Consider the following 19660-nt stretch of genomic DNA (forward strand, 5'->3'; position numbering starts at 1 on the left):
CTTGCAGGGAAGCAAAGATTCATCACCCGTGTTAAGCTGTAACTGTGGGTTAGCATGGCCGGTGGTTGCATTGGTGGCTGTAGTGTGGCCAGCGGTTGGTTGTGAAGCAAGGGTGTTGGTACCTGGCTTGCTTGCTATGCGGAACGGCATTAGGGACCGAAGGAGGCACTTGAAAGGTATCCTCTCAATTCAGAGGTTTCAACAAGGTAGCTGATGGGCGCCAACGGTAGTGATTCCCACCCCAATATGGAAGGTCAGGATGGCGAGGAGGGTAGTACAGATCATATAGATCATACTAATCCTCATCCCAATCACAGGGTCTCCTGTAACAAGAATCCAATGTCAGACGTTTCTCCCAATCAGAGAGGGGTGATCTGGACTGATCTCTATCCCGGTTCTGCTCACAAAGACTAGGGGGATGATCTCTGTTGGAGGCAACCAAGTATAACAAATCCAGAGATCCCTGACGTCAGTCTCAAGATGTCCCATACCATTGAGGCCAGTACAAACAAGGTGGTAAAGTGAATGGATCAGTTGGGGATTGATCCCTGATCTCACCCTCTGATGCAGAAGTTATCAGAACGGATTCTGCCAGAGGCGTCAAGTTCACTGATGGAATTGAAGAATAACACTGGTGGAGCAGGAGGTGTGGTTGTGGGGACAGCTGACCGTATTCAGTCCCAGGCACTGGTGGAGCAATGGGAGCCACGGGAGGTACTGGAGGTCAGTGCTGACCCCAAAATGTCGAGCCAAGATCAGGAGGAGCGGTCGGAAGCGAAAAATACGCTCAATCTGGAGGTGGGCTGCTGGGAGATGTGGCCAGTACGGAGGTCACTGTCGATCCCCAGATGCCCAGGCAGGATCACGGAGAGCAGCAGAGCCCAAGGGACATGCTCAATCCCAAGTAAAGTCATCTGCCATTTTACAAGTCTTTTTCTACTTTTTAGGTTCCGAGGAAGCCAGACTAGCCTGTTTGGAAGCTTTAGCCTTTTTGGTTTGCTTCTTAGCCAGTGAGAAGGAATGTCAAAAGTCAGCCCAGAGTGGGAGGATCTTGTGTACCCAGGGGAGTACAACATTGAGGGGGCAATATCTCCAGCACTGGGGCAGGCTCCTGCTCAGCACATGAGCTCCCTGAGGGTGAGGTTGGCTTCTCCACCATACCTTTTTGCTCCTCAACTGCTTCCAACGCTCATTTCCAAACAGTGTCTTTTAATCAGTCAGAATGATTCCACCTCGCCTGCTTCAAAAAGGCTTGGCAATGAGGATAAGCCTCAACAAAGTGCCCTTCTCTGAGGCAAAAAAGGCAAAGAGCACACCCGTCGGAAGGAAATAACTTAGCCCCACAATGGACACACTTTCTTAAGGGCCATACAACCATGAGGGCAATCACGAGATCGTGAAAAACAAATAGAAACAAAATGAACACAAAGATTAAAGAGAGAAATACTTTGATAGGTAAGAAGAAAGACAGACTAAAACCTCAGCTTTGAAAACGCTTTCAGATTGAAGTGAATGCAAGAGAAGTTCCCTCATGAGGCTACCACAATGGCGGTCAAAAGAGAACTGAGGGAATAAGCAGGAACCCACTAGGGACATGTGCACTGGGATGGCAGGGGAAGGGTTCCTGCCAAAATTCCTCAGCTACAGAAGTTTCCTGAATCAAGGCTCCTTGCAGGCACAGAGCCCATATGTATGATGCAGAGACCATGAAGAAGAATATTGTTTAAAGCAAAAAAAAAAAATTCTGAAGGGGCTGGGGGCAATGCTTCACAGGTGCAGTTGGAAGACTCCCATGGCACCACACTGGAGACCCCAGGCTTATACAGTAATGTGTTACATGGATCAATGGTCTGACAGTGGGCTTATTCACACATAACGATGGCAAATTGTGGGTTAATTAACCCACCATTTGGGGGAGGCATGCACCGCTTCCAGTTTCTGTAAACAATCTAAAATCAGCTCCAAAGTGTCCAGGTTCGCACATCGCACTAACGAAGTTTGAACGACCTGATCGTGGGTTACTGTTTGAAAGCTCATGCTTAAACCATGGGCTGCTTTTACATGTGGATCAAGTCAGTATAAGGTAGCTTCACATGTCCAAAATTGCTGACATGAAAAATGTGGATGGGAGAACTGGGAGGAAAGGGTTTGCAAGGGCAGGCACTATAAGTACTTTTCAGCCCAGATGAGCAAACAAATGGCAAGCTACAAGGTGAAGTTGGCCTGAACCAGCTTCTAAATCCCTTGTTTAAAGGTGCCACAAATTCCTGTAGGTGAAGTCTTTCAATATTAACTGAACAAACTCAAATAGCTCAGGAAAGCAAGTCATGCCAACAAAGCAGACAGCAACATTATAATCACGTTCCTGTTGAGGAATACTGTTTATGTATTGCCTCTACTGCTGAAGAGTTTGGTTTCTCAGATGTTCAACTAGAGGGCACTCCTCCCATGAAATTCTAAAGAATCAGAAATCTGGCTGGAATTTCTAGAAGCCCAAAACATAAATGGAACAAAGCTGCCACCATTTAATTGCTCCCACTAGAGAGAATCTTCCCTGCCTTCTCTTAAACATTAAGATAAACATTACAAAGGCCTTTTTCCAACCACAGCTGCAATGGTGAAACCTCACACTTACCTTTCTACTAAGGTGAGAGACTGTGTTGACTCTCACCAGCCTTCGTTTCCTGTATCTGCAAATTGGACGGATTCTAGCAGCAACACAGCTGTTGTCAAGGGCAGATGGTGTAGCAGGCAGGCTGTTGTTCAGTTGCTTCGGTTTCTTGAGAAGCCTATCAGCATCCACACCTTCCCTGGAGTTGCTGGTAGAACATGTGTTGAAACTGCAGCCAAAACGAAAAAATTCACAGACTGAGAATTGTTCTGAAAAAGGAATGCAGCAATTCAATGTTGTAATTTAGCAGATTATCTCACAGCACATATTTTTGGATAGTTTTGTTCCTTGTCACGGCCAACCTATCCAGTTTCACTTCTCCTAACAGGGCTAGATATAAAACCCTAACATTGACTATACTATCCCAATCAGAGTCAGCAAGGTCTGAAGGAACACTCATTTTGGACAGAGCTGTGGTAGATACTACTTGTGCCAGTTTGGCTTTAGTACAACCAGAAAAAAACCAAAACAAACTGACAACATGGATCTTCAGAGAATTAGCAGTACAATTGTAAGCATCTGTGTCCTTCAAGCAGTGCTGTCGGTTTTCCAGAGAATTTCCCACTGCCCTAAATTGATTGGACTCTGTGTATGTTTAGTATTACATATATTTAGCTAATCAAGTATGCCACGTTAATTTAACATTCTGTAAGTTTTTTTCAACAGAAATAAGTATTTAACCTGAAATTTGAATAGGCAAAAACATTCAATTAAGTACACTTAATCAATGGGACTTAAGACGATTGATGTAAATGGGTCTACTCCAAGTATGACCAACTCTGGGTCCAACCAACTGTAAACATTTTAAGACATGACAATACCTCATACATTTCTTATATTTTTTAAGTTTTAAGGGGGGAAATGAAGGCTCTGACAATTATTAATATTAATTTTAGCAGGCCCCCAAAGTCAAGCCTTTATTATTTATTTATTACACTCTATTCCATCCAACAGCCAAAAGCTCTCTAGGCAGTTCACAAAACGAGACATTAACCCATACAATACAACAATATAATATAAAAAGTTTAAATAATTAAAACAGAATTTAAAAATCTTTAAATGTTAAAACATTTAAATTACATTGGCATACACACTTCTTAAGAAGAGTCACCTGAAGAAAGATCAGTACACTATTTGAAACTGCCTAACTTAATTGGTATTGCATCTATTTATTACGTGATTTATTACCTGTAAAAAACAATGGGGTGAACCCAAAAGACTGTCCAAGTGGAAGGCTGCTTTTGCAACAGATATGTCCTCTCCCCTCCCACCAAAGGAGTCAGGGGCCCTCTGAACAGTGCACACTTTATCATGGAGGGCTGCCAGGAAATCACTCAAACTAAACAGCTCGCATTGTTCAGGGAGGTCCACTGACCTTAAGTGAGATTTTTGGAGGGCACAGAGGGGGGGAAATGAGTGACCGGCCTTCTGCAACCTTGAAATCCAACCAAGTGGGCCTGGAATCCACAGAACTCTTTGAGTTGAAGGAGAAAATGGATGGGTGCTATTCTGTGAATTCTCATATGATAGCAGAAGACAAAAATTAGAAACATCAGAGCTAAATTCCAGGCAAAAATGGGTATGATCAAAAACAAAGATGGCAAGGACCTAACAGAAGCAGAAGAGATCAAGAAAAGGTGGCAAGAATATACGGAAGATCTGTATAGGAAGGATAGTAATATTGGGGATAGATTTGATGGTGTGGTCAATGAGCTAGAGCCAGACATCCTGAAGAGTGAGGTTGAATGGGCCTTAAGAAGCATTGCTAATAACAAGGCAGCAGGAGATGACGGTATCCCAGCTGAACTGTTTAAAATCTTGCAAGATGATGCTGTCAAGGTGATGCATGCCATATGCCAGCAAATTTGGAAAACACAAGAATGGCCAACTGATTGAAAAAAGTCAACCTATATCCCCATACCAAAAAAGGGGATACCAAAGAATGTTCAAACTATCGAACAGTGGCACTTATTTCACATGCCAGTAAGGTCATGCTCAAGATCTTGCAAGGCAGACTCCAGCAATTCATGGAACGAGAACTGCCAGATGTACAAGCTGGGTTTAGAAAAGGCAGAGGACCTACAGACCAAATTGCCAACATCCGCTGGATAATGGAGAAAGCCAAGGAGTTTCAGAAAAACATCTATTTCTGTTTTATTGACTATTCTAAAGCCTTTGACTGTGTGGATCATCACAAATTGTGGCAAGTTCTTGGTGGGATGGGGATACCAAGTCATCTTGTCTGCCTCCCGAGGAATCTGTATAATGACCAAGTAGCAACGGTAAGAACAGACCATGGAACAACGGACTGGTTTAAGATTAGGAAAGGAGTACGGCAGGGTTGTGTACTCTCACCCTACCTATTCAACCTGTACGCAGAACACATCATGCAATGTGATGGGCTTCATGAAGCCAAGGCTGGAGTTAAAATTGCTGGAAGAAACATTAACAATCTCCGATATGCAGATGATACCACTCTGATGGCTGAAAGTGAGGAGGAGCTGAGGAACCTCATGACGAAGGTGAAAGAAGAAAGTGCAAAAGCTGGGTTGCAGTTAAACCTCAAAAAAAACAAGATTATGGCAACCAGCTTGATTGATAACTGGCAAATACAGGGAGAAAAAGTGGAGGCAGTGACAGACTTTGTCTTTCTAGGCGCAAAGATTACTGCAGACGCTGACTGCAGCCAGGAAATCAGAAGACGTTTACTTCTTGGGAGGACAGCAATGACAAATCTTGATAAAATAGTGAAGAGCAGAGACATCACACTGACAACAAAGCTCCACATAGTTCAAGCAATGGTATTCCCTGTAGTAACCTATGGCTGCGAGAGCTGGACCATAAGGAAGGCTGAGTGAAGGAAGATAGATGCTTTTGAACTGCGGTGCTGGAGGAAAATTCTGAGAGTGTCTTGGACTGCAAGAAGATCAAACCAGTCCACACTCCAGGAAATAAAGCCAGACTGCTCACTTGAGGGAAGGATATTAAAGGCAAAACTGAAGTACTTTGGCCACATAATGAGAAGACAGGATACCCTGGAGAAGATGCTGATGCTAGGGAAAGTGGAAGGCAAAAGGAAGAGGGGCCGACCAAGGGCAAGGTAGATGGATGATATTCTGGAGGTGATGGGCTTGACCTTGGGGGAGCTGGGGGTGGCGACGGCCGACAGGAAGCTCTGGCATGGGCTGGTCCATGAAGTCACGAAGAGTCGGAAGTGACTGACTGAATAAACAACAACAAGCAGAAGACATCTTACAGTGCCGTACCACAATGCGTCAGGAAGTTAAATTACAGATTAAGAAACAGTAAATAAGGAAAATACAGGACGTACAAACTCTAGCAGGCCACATTAAGAAGCCTTGATAATTAGCTTCTTAAAGTCTTATACAAGGGCTTGCAAAAATGGAGGAATTTCCTTCTGGGTCTAGGGCCACCTTTCCCCTACAAAGCTCTTCCACGAACTTTGAAGTAGCTCTTCTGTGAGCTGAAGAGGCTTTCCTCTAGCAGAAGGGCATCTCTGGATCCAACCCAATGCATTTGAAGAAAAACATGATCTAGTTCACACGACACAAGAGCCCATGAGTTTAAACAACCCATGGGCTACCAAGCAGGAGAGAATGGATGCACTGTCTCCAGCATGCCTGCCACTTCCGCTTTTAATCAGCAACACACAAGCAGCTCCTTCGTAGGCTGCTTAGCATGTCATCCAAAACCAGAGTGCTGGGTTATTTAGGGGCTGAACATCCCAGTGATTAACTATGGTTTGTGGTTGGATTAACCAGGTTCAGATGACATGCTAAGCAACTGGCCCGTTACGTTGAAAAATACAGAAGGGAAAAGTTTTCTGGAATAAACTCCATCTCACAAAACTGCCTTCAAGCCTTAAACAGCTATTCACTTAAGCAAAATCCAGCAAGCTTCAGAACTACATTGATGCATATTCTCATTTCACAACCAAGCTGAATAGCTGTTCATACCGCTTACAACAAGTGACTTAAGATATTTTTCATACATTCATGAGGTTTGCAACATCTTCTCCTGAAGCCCTAGGAAGGCAGTGTGGAAGAGTGAACACATTATGCACAGCGACAGAGCCCACACACGAGACACTTCTTTCTCTGTCACAAGGGATCTCAAACTTCAGCATGTTAGCTTCTCCAAGTGCATGTGGTGAGGGGAGAGAAGAAAACAGGCAAGAACAAAGACTGAAGCCATTTCACATTACAAAAAAGCCCTTATTTCCCAGCCACACAGTGGCCATGGATTATTTCTGGTTCCAGACCTGGGATGTGGGAGACCTAGCAATCACAAACAGTGACCCACGGCTGCCAAGATGGTACTGATACACACCCAACTGTATACAGGCCTTCCAAGTTCCAACTCCTCTATTTCAAGAACATCTGGCACAATGCTACTCACTTGCTAGCATGGCCCACCCATTTCATGCAAGTTAGCAGTGGTGGCAGAGCTACAGGAAGCCAGCAACACAAGAACCCAGATCGAGAGGGGAGGAAAATGTTGACTGAAGTTAGTCATAGTTATCTCTTACATACCATCAATTTAAATGAGTCTACTCTAAATAAGACTAAGTCATCATTATGATCATTTATTTTTAGTTTGCATTTATAACTTGCCTTTTCTCCTAGGCAAGACACACGGTTCCCCCCACGCCTTTTAATCCTCATAACCACTCTGTGAGGTAGGTTAGGCTAAGAGAGCACACACACAACTGGCCAAAGTCACCCAGTGAGGTTCACAGCTGAGCCTAACAGTCAGATGTCCTGTTTTTCCTCCTGCACTTGTAGTGCTCAATTGGTCCAATATTTGTAGGGTTTTTGTTTTTTAAACTTAACAATTGAAATGAACAATGTTACATACTTTAGGGGTTCCAAACTAGAGATGGGCTGCGCACTCCTCACTGGACCCGCACCGCCCACCCCTGTTCACTGCACCAGGCGGTCCACGAACATCCCTTGCTAAGCCACCATTTTGCATAAAAATGGCAGCTCAGCCTTTCTCATAAAAGCCGATTTTATGCAAATGGCAGCCATAAAGCGGTCATTTATGCCTGTAACCTTGCATAAATGGCCACTTTACGGCCACCATTTGCATAAAATCGGCCTTTACGAGAAAGGCTGAGCTGCCACTTTGTGGCTCGATGAGAGATCGGGGATCCCCGCACTTACCTGACTGACTCAGTGTGCACCAAGTTGGGCAAGCACGGAAATCCACGGACTGACATCTGGGAGGCTGAGTCAGTGATTTCTCACCAGGCCTTGAGCCCCAGCCAGACACCTGCAACATCCCTACTTCAGACACTTGTTTGCTGATGCACACCCTTGAATACCATAAAGAAATAGTTTGCAAAGACTGCAGCCCAAGGAGGAACAAGAATCTCTTTCATCAACACTAAACATCTTCAAATTAAAAAGCTTAAGAAGACAGGCAAAACACTGCTGTGTTTATTTAGTTTCACAGCCCATTATATTGCAAGGTCTAACAGCAGGTGCGTAACGTAACTTAAGCCAAAATGACCCCATCATAACAGAAACACTCCTCCTTCTGGGCAGCATCATACCACCATAAACAGGGAGGCGAAAAGCTGGTTCCAATGCATACAGACAACATTCAAGAGGGAATAATGTTGATATAGCTTACATTTTGAGAAGCTATTTTCTACCACCGTACAGGATCATACACAAAACACCACGGTCCGTTTCATACCTAGATCAAACAGGCTCTTGATTACAAAAAACCCTCATGAAACAAAAAGCAACCCTTGAATTGGAGAAGAGATGGCATACCAAGAATCTGGTGTCTGACCCTTTGACCCCAGCCAGTTAAGAGACCCCATAATTTAACTAGCTGTCTGCTTCAATGGATATTACCTTTCTGTATGCTCCATTCTAAAAAATATACTGGTCTACAGTACCCAAGCAATGACCAATATCAAAAGAGTTACACTCTTAGGCAACAGTCACTTTAAACATATGACAATGGCTGCATTCGTTACAACGATCTATGCTTTGTTGTGCTGAGAATGCACTGAGATATGGCTTGGGCAGTCCCTCTCTCTTCTTCTCTCCTTTGCGCACCAGGGGAGGAGATGTAAAGCTTTCTGAAAACCGTGGTCTGTAAAAAAAGAAAAAAAAATGGTAAAGAAAACAGGATATCACATCAGGACAAGATCAGATCCTGGCTATGAAGGTGATGCCTACGAGAGAGATTTGGATTCTGGGACCATGGGCTATACTTCCTGGAAGATGGGCTGTTGGCAAGGGACGGGTTGCGCCTCACAAAGGATAGGAAGAATGTGTTTGGCCACAGCATGAAGAACTTCATCAGGAGGGCTTTCAACTGAATCCTACGGGGAAGGGAGATGTAATGTTGGGGGTAACACAACGGACAAAGGCTCATGCACCGCAACGGAGAAAACAGCTCTAATAGCGCCCGATAAATAGTCTTCAGACACATGTAGGAAGAAAGCCAGACTATGAAGCACATGGTCTTCGATGTCTATATACTAATGCCCAAAGTATGGGAAACAAACAGAACAAACTTGAACTCTTAATACAGGAGGGAAATTATAACTTGATAGGTATCACTGAGACTTGGTGCGATGACTCTCATGACTGGAATACAGCAGTTGAAGGATATAACTTGCTCACAAAGAACAGGAGGAACAGAAACGGAGGTGGGGTTGCACTGTATGTGAAAAATACCTATCTCTGCACAGAAATACAGGAGGATGAGCTTGGTAGCCCCATCGAGAGCATCTGGATCAAAATAAATGGAGCAAAGAATAAAAGAAACCTGGTGGTCGGAGTCTACTACCGGCAACCCAATCAAGGAGAAGATGAGGATGAAACTTTTGAAAAGCAAACAGCCAATGTTTTAAGGAAGCATGACGTAGTAGTAATGCGGGACTTCAATTTCCCCGATATTTGTTGGGAGACAAATTCTGCAAAACATGGCCCCTCCAGGAAATTCCTGACTTGTGTGGCGGATAACTTCCTCCTACAGAAAGTAAAGGAAGGAACTAGAGGATCAGCTATCCTTGACTTGATCCTAACGAACAGAGATGACTTAGTGGATAAAGTAACAGTTACAGGAACTCTGCGGAAAAGTGACCATGTTATACTGGAGTTCTTGGTTCTAAGGGAAGCAAAAGCTGAGTGTAGTCAAATGTGTACCCTGGATTTTAGGAAAGCTGATTTTAATAAACTCAGAACAATGATCAGTAAGATCCCATGGCAAGCGATGCTAGCGAGAAAAGGAGTCCAAGATGGGTGGGAGCTTTTAAAAAAGGAAATTCTCAAGGTACAATTGCAAACAATTCCAACAAGAAGAAACGGCGGAAGACAACAGAAGAAGCCAATGTGGCTTCACAAAAAGCTTAGAGATGACCTGAAAACAAAAAAGGACACATACAGGAAGAGGAAAGAAGGCCAAGTAACAAAGGAAGAGTACAGGCAGGTTGCACAGAATTGCGGGGATGGCGTCAGGAAGGCTAAAGCTGAGAACGAGCTGAGGTTAGCAAGGGATGCTAAAAGCAACAAAAAGGCTTTCTTCAGCTATGTGCATAGTAAAAGGCAGAGGAAAGAAATGGTGGTTCAGCTATTAAATAAGGATGGCAAAATGGTAACAGATGACAAAGAAAAGGCAGAAGTGCGCCATTCCTACTTTGGCTCAAAAGAGGGTCTATGACCCCCCCAGGTAAAGGCAAAGTACAAGCTGAAGGGGCAGGATTGCAGTTTAAGATTGATAGACATATAGTCAAGGAACACCTAATTACTTTGAATGAGTTCAAATCTCCAGGGCCAGATGAACTGCATCCTAGAGTAATAAACGAACTGGCAGAAGAACTCTCAGAACCGCTGTCTGTTCACTTTGAGAAATCATGGAGGATGGGGAAACTGCCAGATGACTGGAGGAGGGCTAATGTGGTCCCTATCTTCAAAAAGGGTAAAAAGGAGGAACCTGGGAACTACAGACCAGTCAGTCTGACATCAATCCCTGGGAAAATTCTGGAGCAGATGATAAAGCAATCCATCTGGAAGCACCTTGAAAACAATGCCGTGATTACTCGAAGCCAACATGGATTTGTCAAGAACAAATCCTGCCAGATGAATCTGATCTCATTTTTTGATCGGGTAACTCCCTTGTGGACTGTGGGAATGCTGTAGATATAATATACCTCGACTTCAGCAAAGCTTTCGACAAAGTGCCCCATGATATCCTGATGAGCAAACTAGCTCAAAGTGGGCTACATGAAACAATGATCCGGTGGATCCACAGTTGGCTACAGAATCGGACTCAAAGAGTGCTTATCAATGGGACCTTCTCAAACTGGGGAGAGGTAACGAGCGGGGTACCGCAGGGCTCAGTCCTGGGCCCAGTGCTCTTCAACATTTTTATTAATGACTTGGAGGAGGAGGTGCTGGGAATGCTGATCAAATCTGCAGATGACACAAAATTGGGCAGGATAGCTAATACTTTCGAAGACAGAAACAAAATTCAACATGATCTTGATAGACTGGAGCGCTCGGCAGAAAGCAACAAAATGACATTGAATAGGGATAAATGCCAAGTTCTGCACCTAGGAAAAAGAAACCAAATGCACAGGTACAAGATGGGGGATACGTGGCTCAACAACACTACAAGCAAGAAGGATCTTGGAATTGTTGTCGATCGCAAGCTGAATATGAGCTAACAATATGATGTGGCTGCAAAAAAAGGCAAATGCTCTTTTGAGCTACATTAATAGAAGCATCGCTTCCAAATCCCGGGAAGTACTAGTTCCCCTCTACTCAGCACTGGTTAGGCCTCATCTGGAGTACTGCGTCCAGCTCTGGGCACCACACTTTAAGAAGGATGCAGACAAACTGGAGAGGGTTCAGAGGAGGGCAACAAAGATGATCAGGGGACTGCAAACAAAGCCCTATGAAGAGAGACTGAAAGAACTGGGCATGTTTAGCCTTGAGAAGAGAAGACTGAGGGGAGATATGATAGCGCTCTTCAAGTACTTGAAAGGTTGTCACAGAGAGGAAGGCCAGGATCTCTTCTCCATCATCCCAGACTGCAGGACACGGATTCATGGGCTCAAGTGACAGGAAGCCAGATTCCGGTTGAACATCAGGAAAAACTTCCTGACTGTTAGAGCAGTATGATAAGGGAACCAATTACCTAGGGAGGTGGTGGGCTCTCCCACACTGGAGGCATTCAAGACGAGGCTGGACAGCCATCTGTCAGGGATGCTCTGACTTGGATTCCTGCATTGAGCAGGGGGTTGGACTCGATGGCCTTGTAGGCCCCTTCCAACCCTACTATTCTATGATTCTATGAACTACGGACAAATGGGAAATTGTGGTTTGTTCAAAATTGCTTTAAATCTCATCCCTTAACGCATGGCGGGAGAATGGGGAGCATGTGAGCCCAAGGCTTATTGGGATGCACTCTCATTATGGATGCAGCCAGTGAGCAATATCCAACGCTGCTTGCACACTAGCAGGACCCACCACTTGTGCAGCAGGAAGCTAGCAGATCCTGAAGCATACATAAACAAGCCAAAACACTTATTTCCAGAATGGGGCATGTCAGTGAAGCTTGCAGAAGGGAGCTCTACTGACCTGTCCTGTTTTGGAAATGAGTTTTCAAAACAAAAAATTTCCGGGGTTGCTTTAGGAAGCATTAATGGTAGGTCCTGCTGGCCTAACATAAGCAGCGGAAGCACGGCAGCAATAGTGGATACTGCCCAATGCATCATATTACACTCCTGTTTTATATTAAGCAAAAAGCCTCTCTTTTTTAAAAGGCTCATTTGGAGAGTCCAAAGTTCCTATTGAATTCAAAGTATAAGTGCATTTGGGATGTGAGAAGTTATATGTTGAATGTATTAGGAGCTCCAACAAATGAAGCCCTTTGTTGTTCAGTCATTAAGTCGTGTCCGACTCTTCGTGATCCCATGAACCATAGCACGTCAGGCCTTCCTGTCCTGCGCTCTCTCCCGGAGTGTGCTCAAGTTCATATTCATTGCATCGGTGATACTATCCAGCCATCTCATCCTTTTCCATCCCCGTCTCCTTTTGCCTTCAACCTTTCCCAGCATCAGTGACTTTTCCAGAGACTTTCTCTTCGCATTAGGTGGCCAAAATATTTGAGCTTCAGCTTCAGTATCTGTCCTTCCAATGAGCACTCAGGGTTGATTTCCTTTAGGATTGACTGATTTGGCCTCCTTGCAGTCCAGGGGACTCGTAAGAGTCTTCTCCAGCAGCACAGTTTGAAAGCATCGATTCTTCGGCGCTCAGCCTTCCGTATAGTCCAGCTGTCACAGCCATACATTACTATTGGGAAAACCATAGCTTTCGTTATGCGGAACTTTGTTGGCAAGGTGATGTCTCTGCTTCTTACTATGCTGTCTAGGTTTGCCATAGCTGTCCTCCCAAGGAGCAAGCGTCTTTTAATTTCATGGCTACAGTCACTGTCTGCGGTGATCTTGGAGCCCCCGCCCCAAATCTGTCACTGCTTCCATTTCTTCCCCTTCTATATGCCAGGAAGTGATGGGGCCAGATGCCATGATCTTCGTTTTTTGAATGTTGAGTTTCAAACCAGCTTTTGCACTCTCCACTTTCACCCTCAACAAGAGGCTCTTTAGATCCTCTTCACTTTCTGCCATTACGGTGGTATCGTCTGCGTATCTGAGGTTGTTGATAATTCTCCCGGCAATCGTAATTCCGACCTGTGATTCATCCAACCCGGCGTTTCTCATGATGTACTCTGCATATAAATTAAATAAGCAGGGCGACAATATGCAGCCTTGTCGTACTCCTTTCCCAATTTTGAACCAATCGGTTGTTCCATTCCTGGTTCTTACTGTTGCTTCTTGACCCTCGTACAGGTTTCTCAGGAGACAGGTAAGGTGGTCTGGTACACCCATCTCTTTAAGAATTTGCCAGAGTTTGTTGTAATCCACACAATCAAAGGCTTTAGCGTAGTCAATGAAGCAGAAATACACGTTTTTCTGGAATTCTCTTGCTTTCTCCATGATCCAGCGAATGTTGGTGATTTGATCTCTAGTTCCTCTGCCTCTTCGAAACCCAGCTTGTACTTCCAGTAGTTCTCGGTTCACATACTGCTGAAGCCTAGCTTGTAGGATTTTGAGCATCACCTTGCTGGCATGTGAAATGAGCGCAGTTGTACGGTAGTTTGAATACTCTTTGGCATTGCCCTTCTTTGGAATTGGAATGTCCTTTTCCAGGCTTGTGGCCACTGCTGAGTGTTCCAAATTTGTTGGCATATTGAGTGCAGCACTTTAACAGCATCATCTTTTAGGATTTTAAATAGCTCAGCTGGAATACTGTCATCTCCGCTAGCTTTGTTGTTAGTAATGCTTCCTAAGGCCCACTTGACTTCACTCTCTAGGATGTCCGGCTCAAGGCCAGTGACCGCACTATCATGGCTATCAGGGACATTCAGATATTTCCTGTATAGTTCTTCTGTGTATTCTTTCCACCTCTTCTTGATCTCATCTGCTTCTGTTAAGTCCCTGCCTTCTTTGTCCTTTATCATGCCCGTCTTTGTACAAAACATTCCCTTGAGATCTCCGATTTTCTTGAAGAGATCTCTAGTCTTTCCCATTCTGTTGTTTTCCTCGACTTCTTTGCATTGTTCATTTAAGAAGACCTTCTTGTCTCTCTTGGCTATTCTCTGGAACTCTCTTGGCTATTCTCTGGAACTCTCTTGGCTATTCTCTGGAACTCTACATTCAGTTGGATATATCTTCCCCTTTCTCCCTTGCTTTTCGCTTCCCTTCTTTCCTCAGCTACTTGTAAAGCCTCATCAGACAGCCACTTGGCTTTCTTGCATTTCTTTTTCTTTGGGATGGATTGAGTTGCTGCCTCCTGAACAATGTTATGGACCTCCATCCATAGTTCCTCAGGCACTCTGTCTATCAGGTCTAATCCCTCAAATCTATTCCTCACCTCCACTATATATTCATAAGGGATATGATTTAGGTCATACCTGAATGGTTTAGTGATTTTCCCTACGTTCTTCAATGAAAGCCGAAATTTTGCAACAAGAAGCTCATGATCTGAGCCACAGTCAGCTCCAGGTCTTGTTTTGACTGACTGTATAGAGCTTCTCCATCTTTGGCTGCAAAGGACATAATCAATCTGATTTCGATATTGACCATCTGGTGATGTCCATGTGTAGAGTCACCTCTTGTGCTGTTGGAAAAGAGTGTTTGTTATGATCAGCGTGTTCTCTTGGCAAAACTCTATTAGCCTTTGTCCTGCTTCATTTTGTACACCAAGGCCATGCTTGCCTGTTATCCTGGTGATTTCTTGACTTCCTACTTTAGCATTCCAATCCCCTATGATGAAGAGGACATCTTTTTTTGGTGTTAGTTCTAGAAGGTGTTGTAGGTCTTCATAGAACCGATCGACCTCAGCTTCTTCAGCATCAGTGGTTGGGGCATAGACTTGAATTACTGTGATGTTGAATGGTTTGCCTTGGATTCGTACCGAGATCATTCTATCGTTTTTGAGATTGTACCCCAGTACTGCTTTTCCCACCCTTTTATTGACTTTGAGAGCTACTCCATTTCTTCTAAGGGATTCTTGCCCACAGTAGGAGATATAATGGTCACCTGAATTGAATTCACCCATGCTTGTCCATTTTAGTTCGCTGATTCCAAAGATGTCGATGTTCAATCTAGCCATCTCATGTTTGACCACCTCCAGCTTACCTTGATTCATTGATCTTACATTCCAGGTTCCTAAATAATATTGTTCTTTCCAGCATCAGATTTTCTTTTCAACACCAGACACATCCACAGCTGAGTGTCCTTTCGGCTTTGGCCCAGCCACTTCACTCTTTCTGGCGCTACTTGGAAATACCCTCTGCTCTTCCCCAGTAGTATATTGGACACCTTCCGACCTGAGGGGCTCATCTTCTGGCGTCATCTCTTGTAGCCTTGTGATACGTTCCATGGGGTTTTCTTGGCAAGAATACTGGCGTGGGTTGCCACTTCCTTCTCCAGTGGACCACGTTTTGTCAGAACTCTCTGTCATGACCTATCCGTCTTGGCTGGCCCTGCACAGCATAGCTTATGGCTTCACTGAGTTACGCAAGCCTCTTCGCCACAACAAGGCAGTGATACATGAAGGGGAAAATGAAGCCCTGCCCTCTCTTTTTAAACATACCTCTTAAAATCACCTTTGAACTACCTGCAAAACAGTATACCTATGCCCTCGAGGAAGGCATCTCTTCTCAATCATCCCAGAATCTCTTCTCAATCATCCCAGAATGTGGGACACGGAATAATGGGCTCAAGTTACAGGAAGCCAGATTCTGGTTGAACATCAGGAAAAACGTCCTGACTGTTAGAGCAATACAACAATGGAACCAATTACCTAGGGAGGCGAGGGGCTCTCCCACACTGGAGGCATTCAAGATGAGGCTGGACAGCCATCTGCCAGGGATGCTCTGACTTGGATTTCTGCATTGAGCAGGGGGTTGGACTTGGTCTTGTAGGCCCCTTGCAACCCTACTATTCTATGATTCTATGAAATTACTCCAAATGCACAAAAATTAAACTTGTAGACAAAATTTTCACATTCACTTATGCATTCTGAAATGGCTATGAATCAACAGGAGTCATATATGTATACACAGTTCTTCTCTGCAAAATCACAAAGATAAATATGCCTTGCAACCAAGAACAGCAGGAAAGTCCAAGATGTGGAAGAAGCAAAACCACAGTAAGTTTACTTAAGGGGTGATCTACAACAGCTGTGAAGCTGGATTAGGCCAAGATGGGTCCCTCTAAACCAGCATCCTGTTTCCCACAGAGGCCAGCCAGATGCCACAAGAGGTAGCTCACAAGTAGGATAACATTATGGACCACATGAGCTTCCTCTAACAAATGACATTAAAAGCCCCAGTGCCTTCAGGCCATTGTAACTACGATGCTGGCACAGTACAAGGGGTGGGTTCTTAGCTTTCAAGGAATAGTCCACTAAATATTGCCTTTTTTGAACTTCACGTCCATCTGAATTTTGTATTCAATGGGTACAGCAACATCTCTTCAAATGCCTGCACAACATGAACCTAATAATGTTGCTTTGTAACCCTCCTGCCTTCAAGGGCAATGCTGGAGTGGAAAAATAAGAGTTGAGAAACAGGCATTTATACAAAATTTTTAACGTTGCAAAAACACTAAGAAACGAATAAACAAATATCTACAATACAATGGATGATAACAAAAATAACAAGTAAAGCAAACTGAAGAGGCTCTTTCATTTCTAAACATGCAACAAATCTGAACTGGAAATCTGAACCAGGTCCAGCACAAATAATCACCATTCTTGCATTGAGAAACTAAGACAAAAGGTGATATTAAAAACAGCAACTCTTTCATAAGGAGCCACTACTCTTCGCTTACAGACCCTGAGCACTCCATCCAGGTGGCTCTCAGGGGAACTACAGATCGTATACCATTCCCTGCACGACTCTGCTAAAGAGAATGTGAGGAGAACACATAAGAAAATAGAGACGTTTCAGACTAAAGCCAAGCAACTCATAGGGCTCCATCTATGCCTGGCAGTCCTGAACTAGTCTAGGAGTAGCCACTTTCCCTTCCTGAAGTCAAACTAATGCCTTCCTCGCAGTCCAAGAGAAAAGATTCTATTCTCTACCATGACAGAACAGCAGCAATTACAACACCTGAAGTTGTAGTCGATGCGCTGCCCCCTTCAAAAATGGCAAAATAGTAAAATTGGAATTTTATTCCATTGTGTTGGATAAAAACACTACACGGGGCTAAACTTGACCAGTAATGGAACAGCATCTGTTTTGAAGAGATATTTTCATGAAAGATCCAACTCTCCATCACTGCTTGTTAAGAAGCTTGAGTGATACCAAAAAGGTGACAATTGAGTGCTTTTTCTTAAACCTGAAAATAGCTAGGCAAGAGAGTTTGCTCACCACAGAATGAGACCCCTTTCCAAACCAAAGGTTCTCCCATGGCTGCAGCTGAAACTAAAATTGTACAGAAGAGATACAGAAAGCCTTGGCTTCCCACACTATGACATACAGATAAGCTATGACCAATCCCAGATCATGACCCAAACACAGGTAACCTGCATCAACTTCTCACAACTAGCATCACAAAACTATGTGTTCTATTTTAGGCCTGAAAACATTTAAAATTACAGTGATCCAGATGAGAGAGACCTTCTCTCAAAACACCCAAGTTTTAATTTTGCCTCTTTTCATTAAAAACGGTATTGGGAAATAATATTTACTCAACAAGACAAATCCCCCAAAATCATACTGATCAACCTGTAAGAAAAGGAGGACTAACCAGTTACTTATTCCGTTGACTTGATGGGGTGACGTGCAGGCTTTTGGGGGCTCTGGAGACCCATTGATGGGTGTACAGGAGGGATTTTGACACACAAGGTTTCTTAAAGACTGCGCAAGGCGAGAATTCTGCAAGAGAAAAATAAAAACTCAAACTCAAGCAAGCCTTGTGACACAATGAATCAGAAGACTCGTTTGTTTGGCGGTCTGGAAGCAGGGAGAGGAAGGGGAAAGGAATATAAAAGGAGCAATTTAACCAAGCTCAGAGAAGTTTGCCATCTCAGCAGGGGTAAACCAGAAACACCTCATATCCCTTTCCATCCATCTGCATTCAAAAGATCCATGAATACTTTGCAGACACCAATTTAAAAATGAAGAGCTGTGTTTAAATTTATCCACAAACTGAAAGAGCGCAGGATTTGCTTCCCCTCAATAATGACTTAATCTCAACCAAAAATGCCAATGACTTAAGAATTGAGAAAGTATCCCTTAAAATGACAGCCAAAATCCTATGATACAACAATGGCACAATCCATTCAAATCTTTTAAAAGTCTCTCAAGATTTTAGTTCTCACCAATATGGTTTTTAACACATTCATTAATTTCCAACATGCTACATTAGGTGTCTTGGGGATGAGACTCCCAAAACACACAAACAAAATCACACCTGCCACTTAGCTGTACAGCTGCAAATATTACGACAAAAGCTGTCAGGCAATTTTTCTCTAGGCATCTTTAAAATCAGGATGCTTTCAGAATCATGTAGTACCAATTTGAGTTTTTCTACCTTCACATCAGAAGGCAGCACAGGAAGCTTAGCTATCCATTTTTAGCATTTAAGAAAGTAGGTCTCGTAAATAGGGAAGATGCATGAACAGTCACTTAACAGGAAATGCATAAACCTCAGTGTGTATTATACAGGAAAGCTATAATCAGGGCCACATGTTTCTATGCCTCCTGGTGTCTGTTGAACCCATGAATAATCCAGTACAGATTTTGGCATCCTGAAGGTTTTTTGAATTTGTTTTTAAATTTCTAGAGTAACAGTCCTAGACAACCACACTTGAGCAAGTTTAATTAAACCAAAAGGACTGACTTCAAAGTAGACGGGATTGGGCTTTAGCTTTGCAGGAACAAAACCTTGAAATTCAGGAGCAGGCCAGGGATAGAGTGGAGGTGGGCGGAGGAAGAGATGTCTGGCTTCTTCAGAAGCCAGCAAGGGCAGGATTTCCAGCATCCATTGAAAGGGAAGGCATGCATCTTTCATGGCCAGCTTCTACAGCCTTCCCTAAGAAACGCCCATTTCGTCAGAAGAGGAGAGACTTCCTCAAAAACCATAACCTAAAAATACAACACTAGCGACAATAGTAAAAACATATTTTATTCAAAACTTTAACATAAAAAATTCACATTGAGAACAGAACATAAAATTCAAACTGACCAAAAAGAATGTCCCTTAGCATACAGTTCCAAATATAACAGAAGATACATAGGTGATATGTGGAAGAGTAAAACCTGAAGAGGGCTCTATAAGTCTACAGGGGTTCAGGTCTAATCACTGGGCGAACGTATTAGCTGACAGCCAGTCATTTCAACCATTTCAAGGAATCATCTTCATGACCC

General features: G+C 43.6%; 1 protein-coding gene across 10 annotated transcripts in view; it reads right to left on the reverse strand.

Moving 5' to 3' along the window:
* LOC146345308 (KAT8 regulatory NSL complex subunit 1-like) overlaps positions 1–19660 on the reverse strand; it is an 81729-nt gene that overhangs the window by 27045 nt on the left and 35024 nt on the right. For all 10 annotated transcript variants that reach the window (XM_084859615.1, XM_084859612.1, XM_084859616.1 and 7 more), the window contains 2 exons: positions 18039–18166; positions 2636–2840 (listed from right to left, as the gene is read on the reverse strand). In XM_084859615.1, coding sequence (XP_084715741.1) covers positions 2636–2840; positions 18039–18166 — 333 coding nt within the window. The remainder of the gene's footprint in view (positions 1–2635; positions 2841–18038; positions 18167–19660) is intronic.

This window comes from Heloderma suspectum, chromosome 5 (genome assembly GCF_057233095.1).
Source record: "Heloderma suspectum isolate Gila_16-S chromosome 5, 16-S_ref, whole genome shotgun sequence".
NCBI classification, from domain to species: Eukaryota; Metazoa; Chordata; class Lepidosauria; order Squamata; family Helodermatidae; genus Heloderma; species Heloderma suspectum.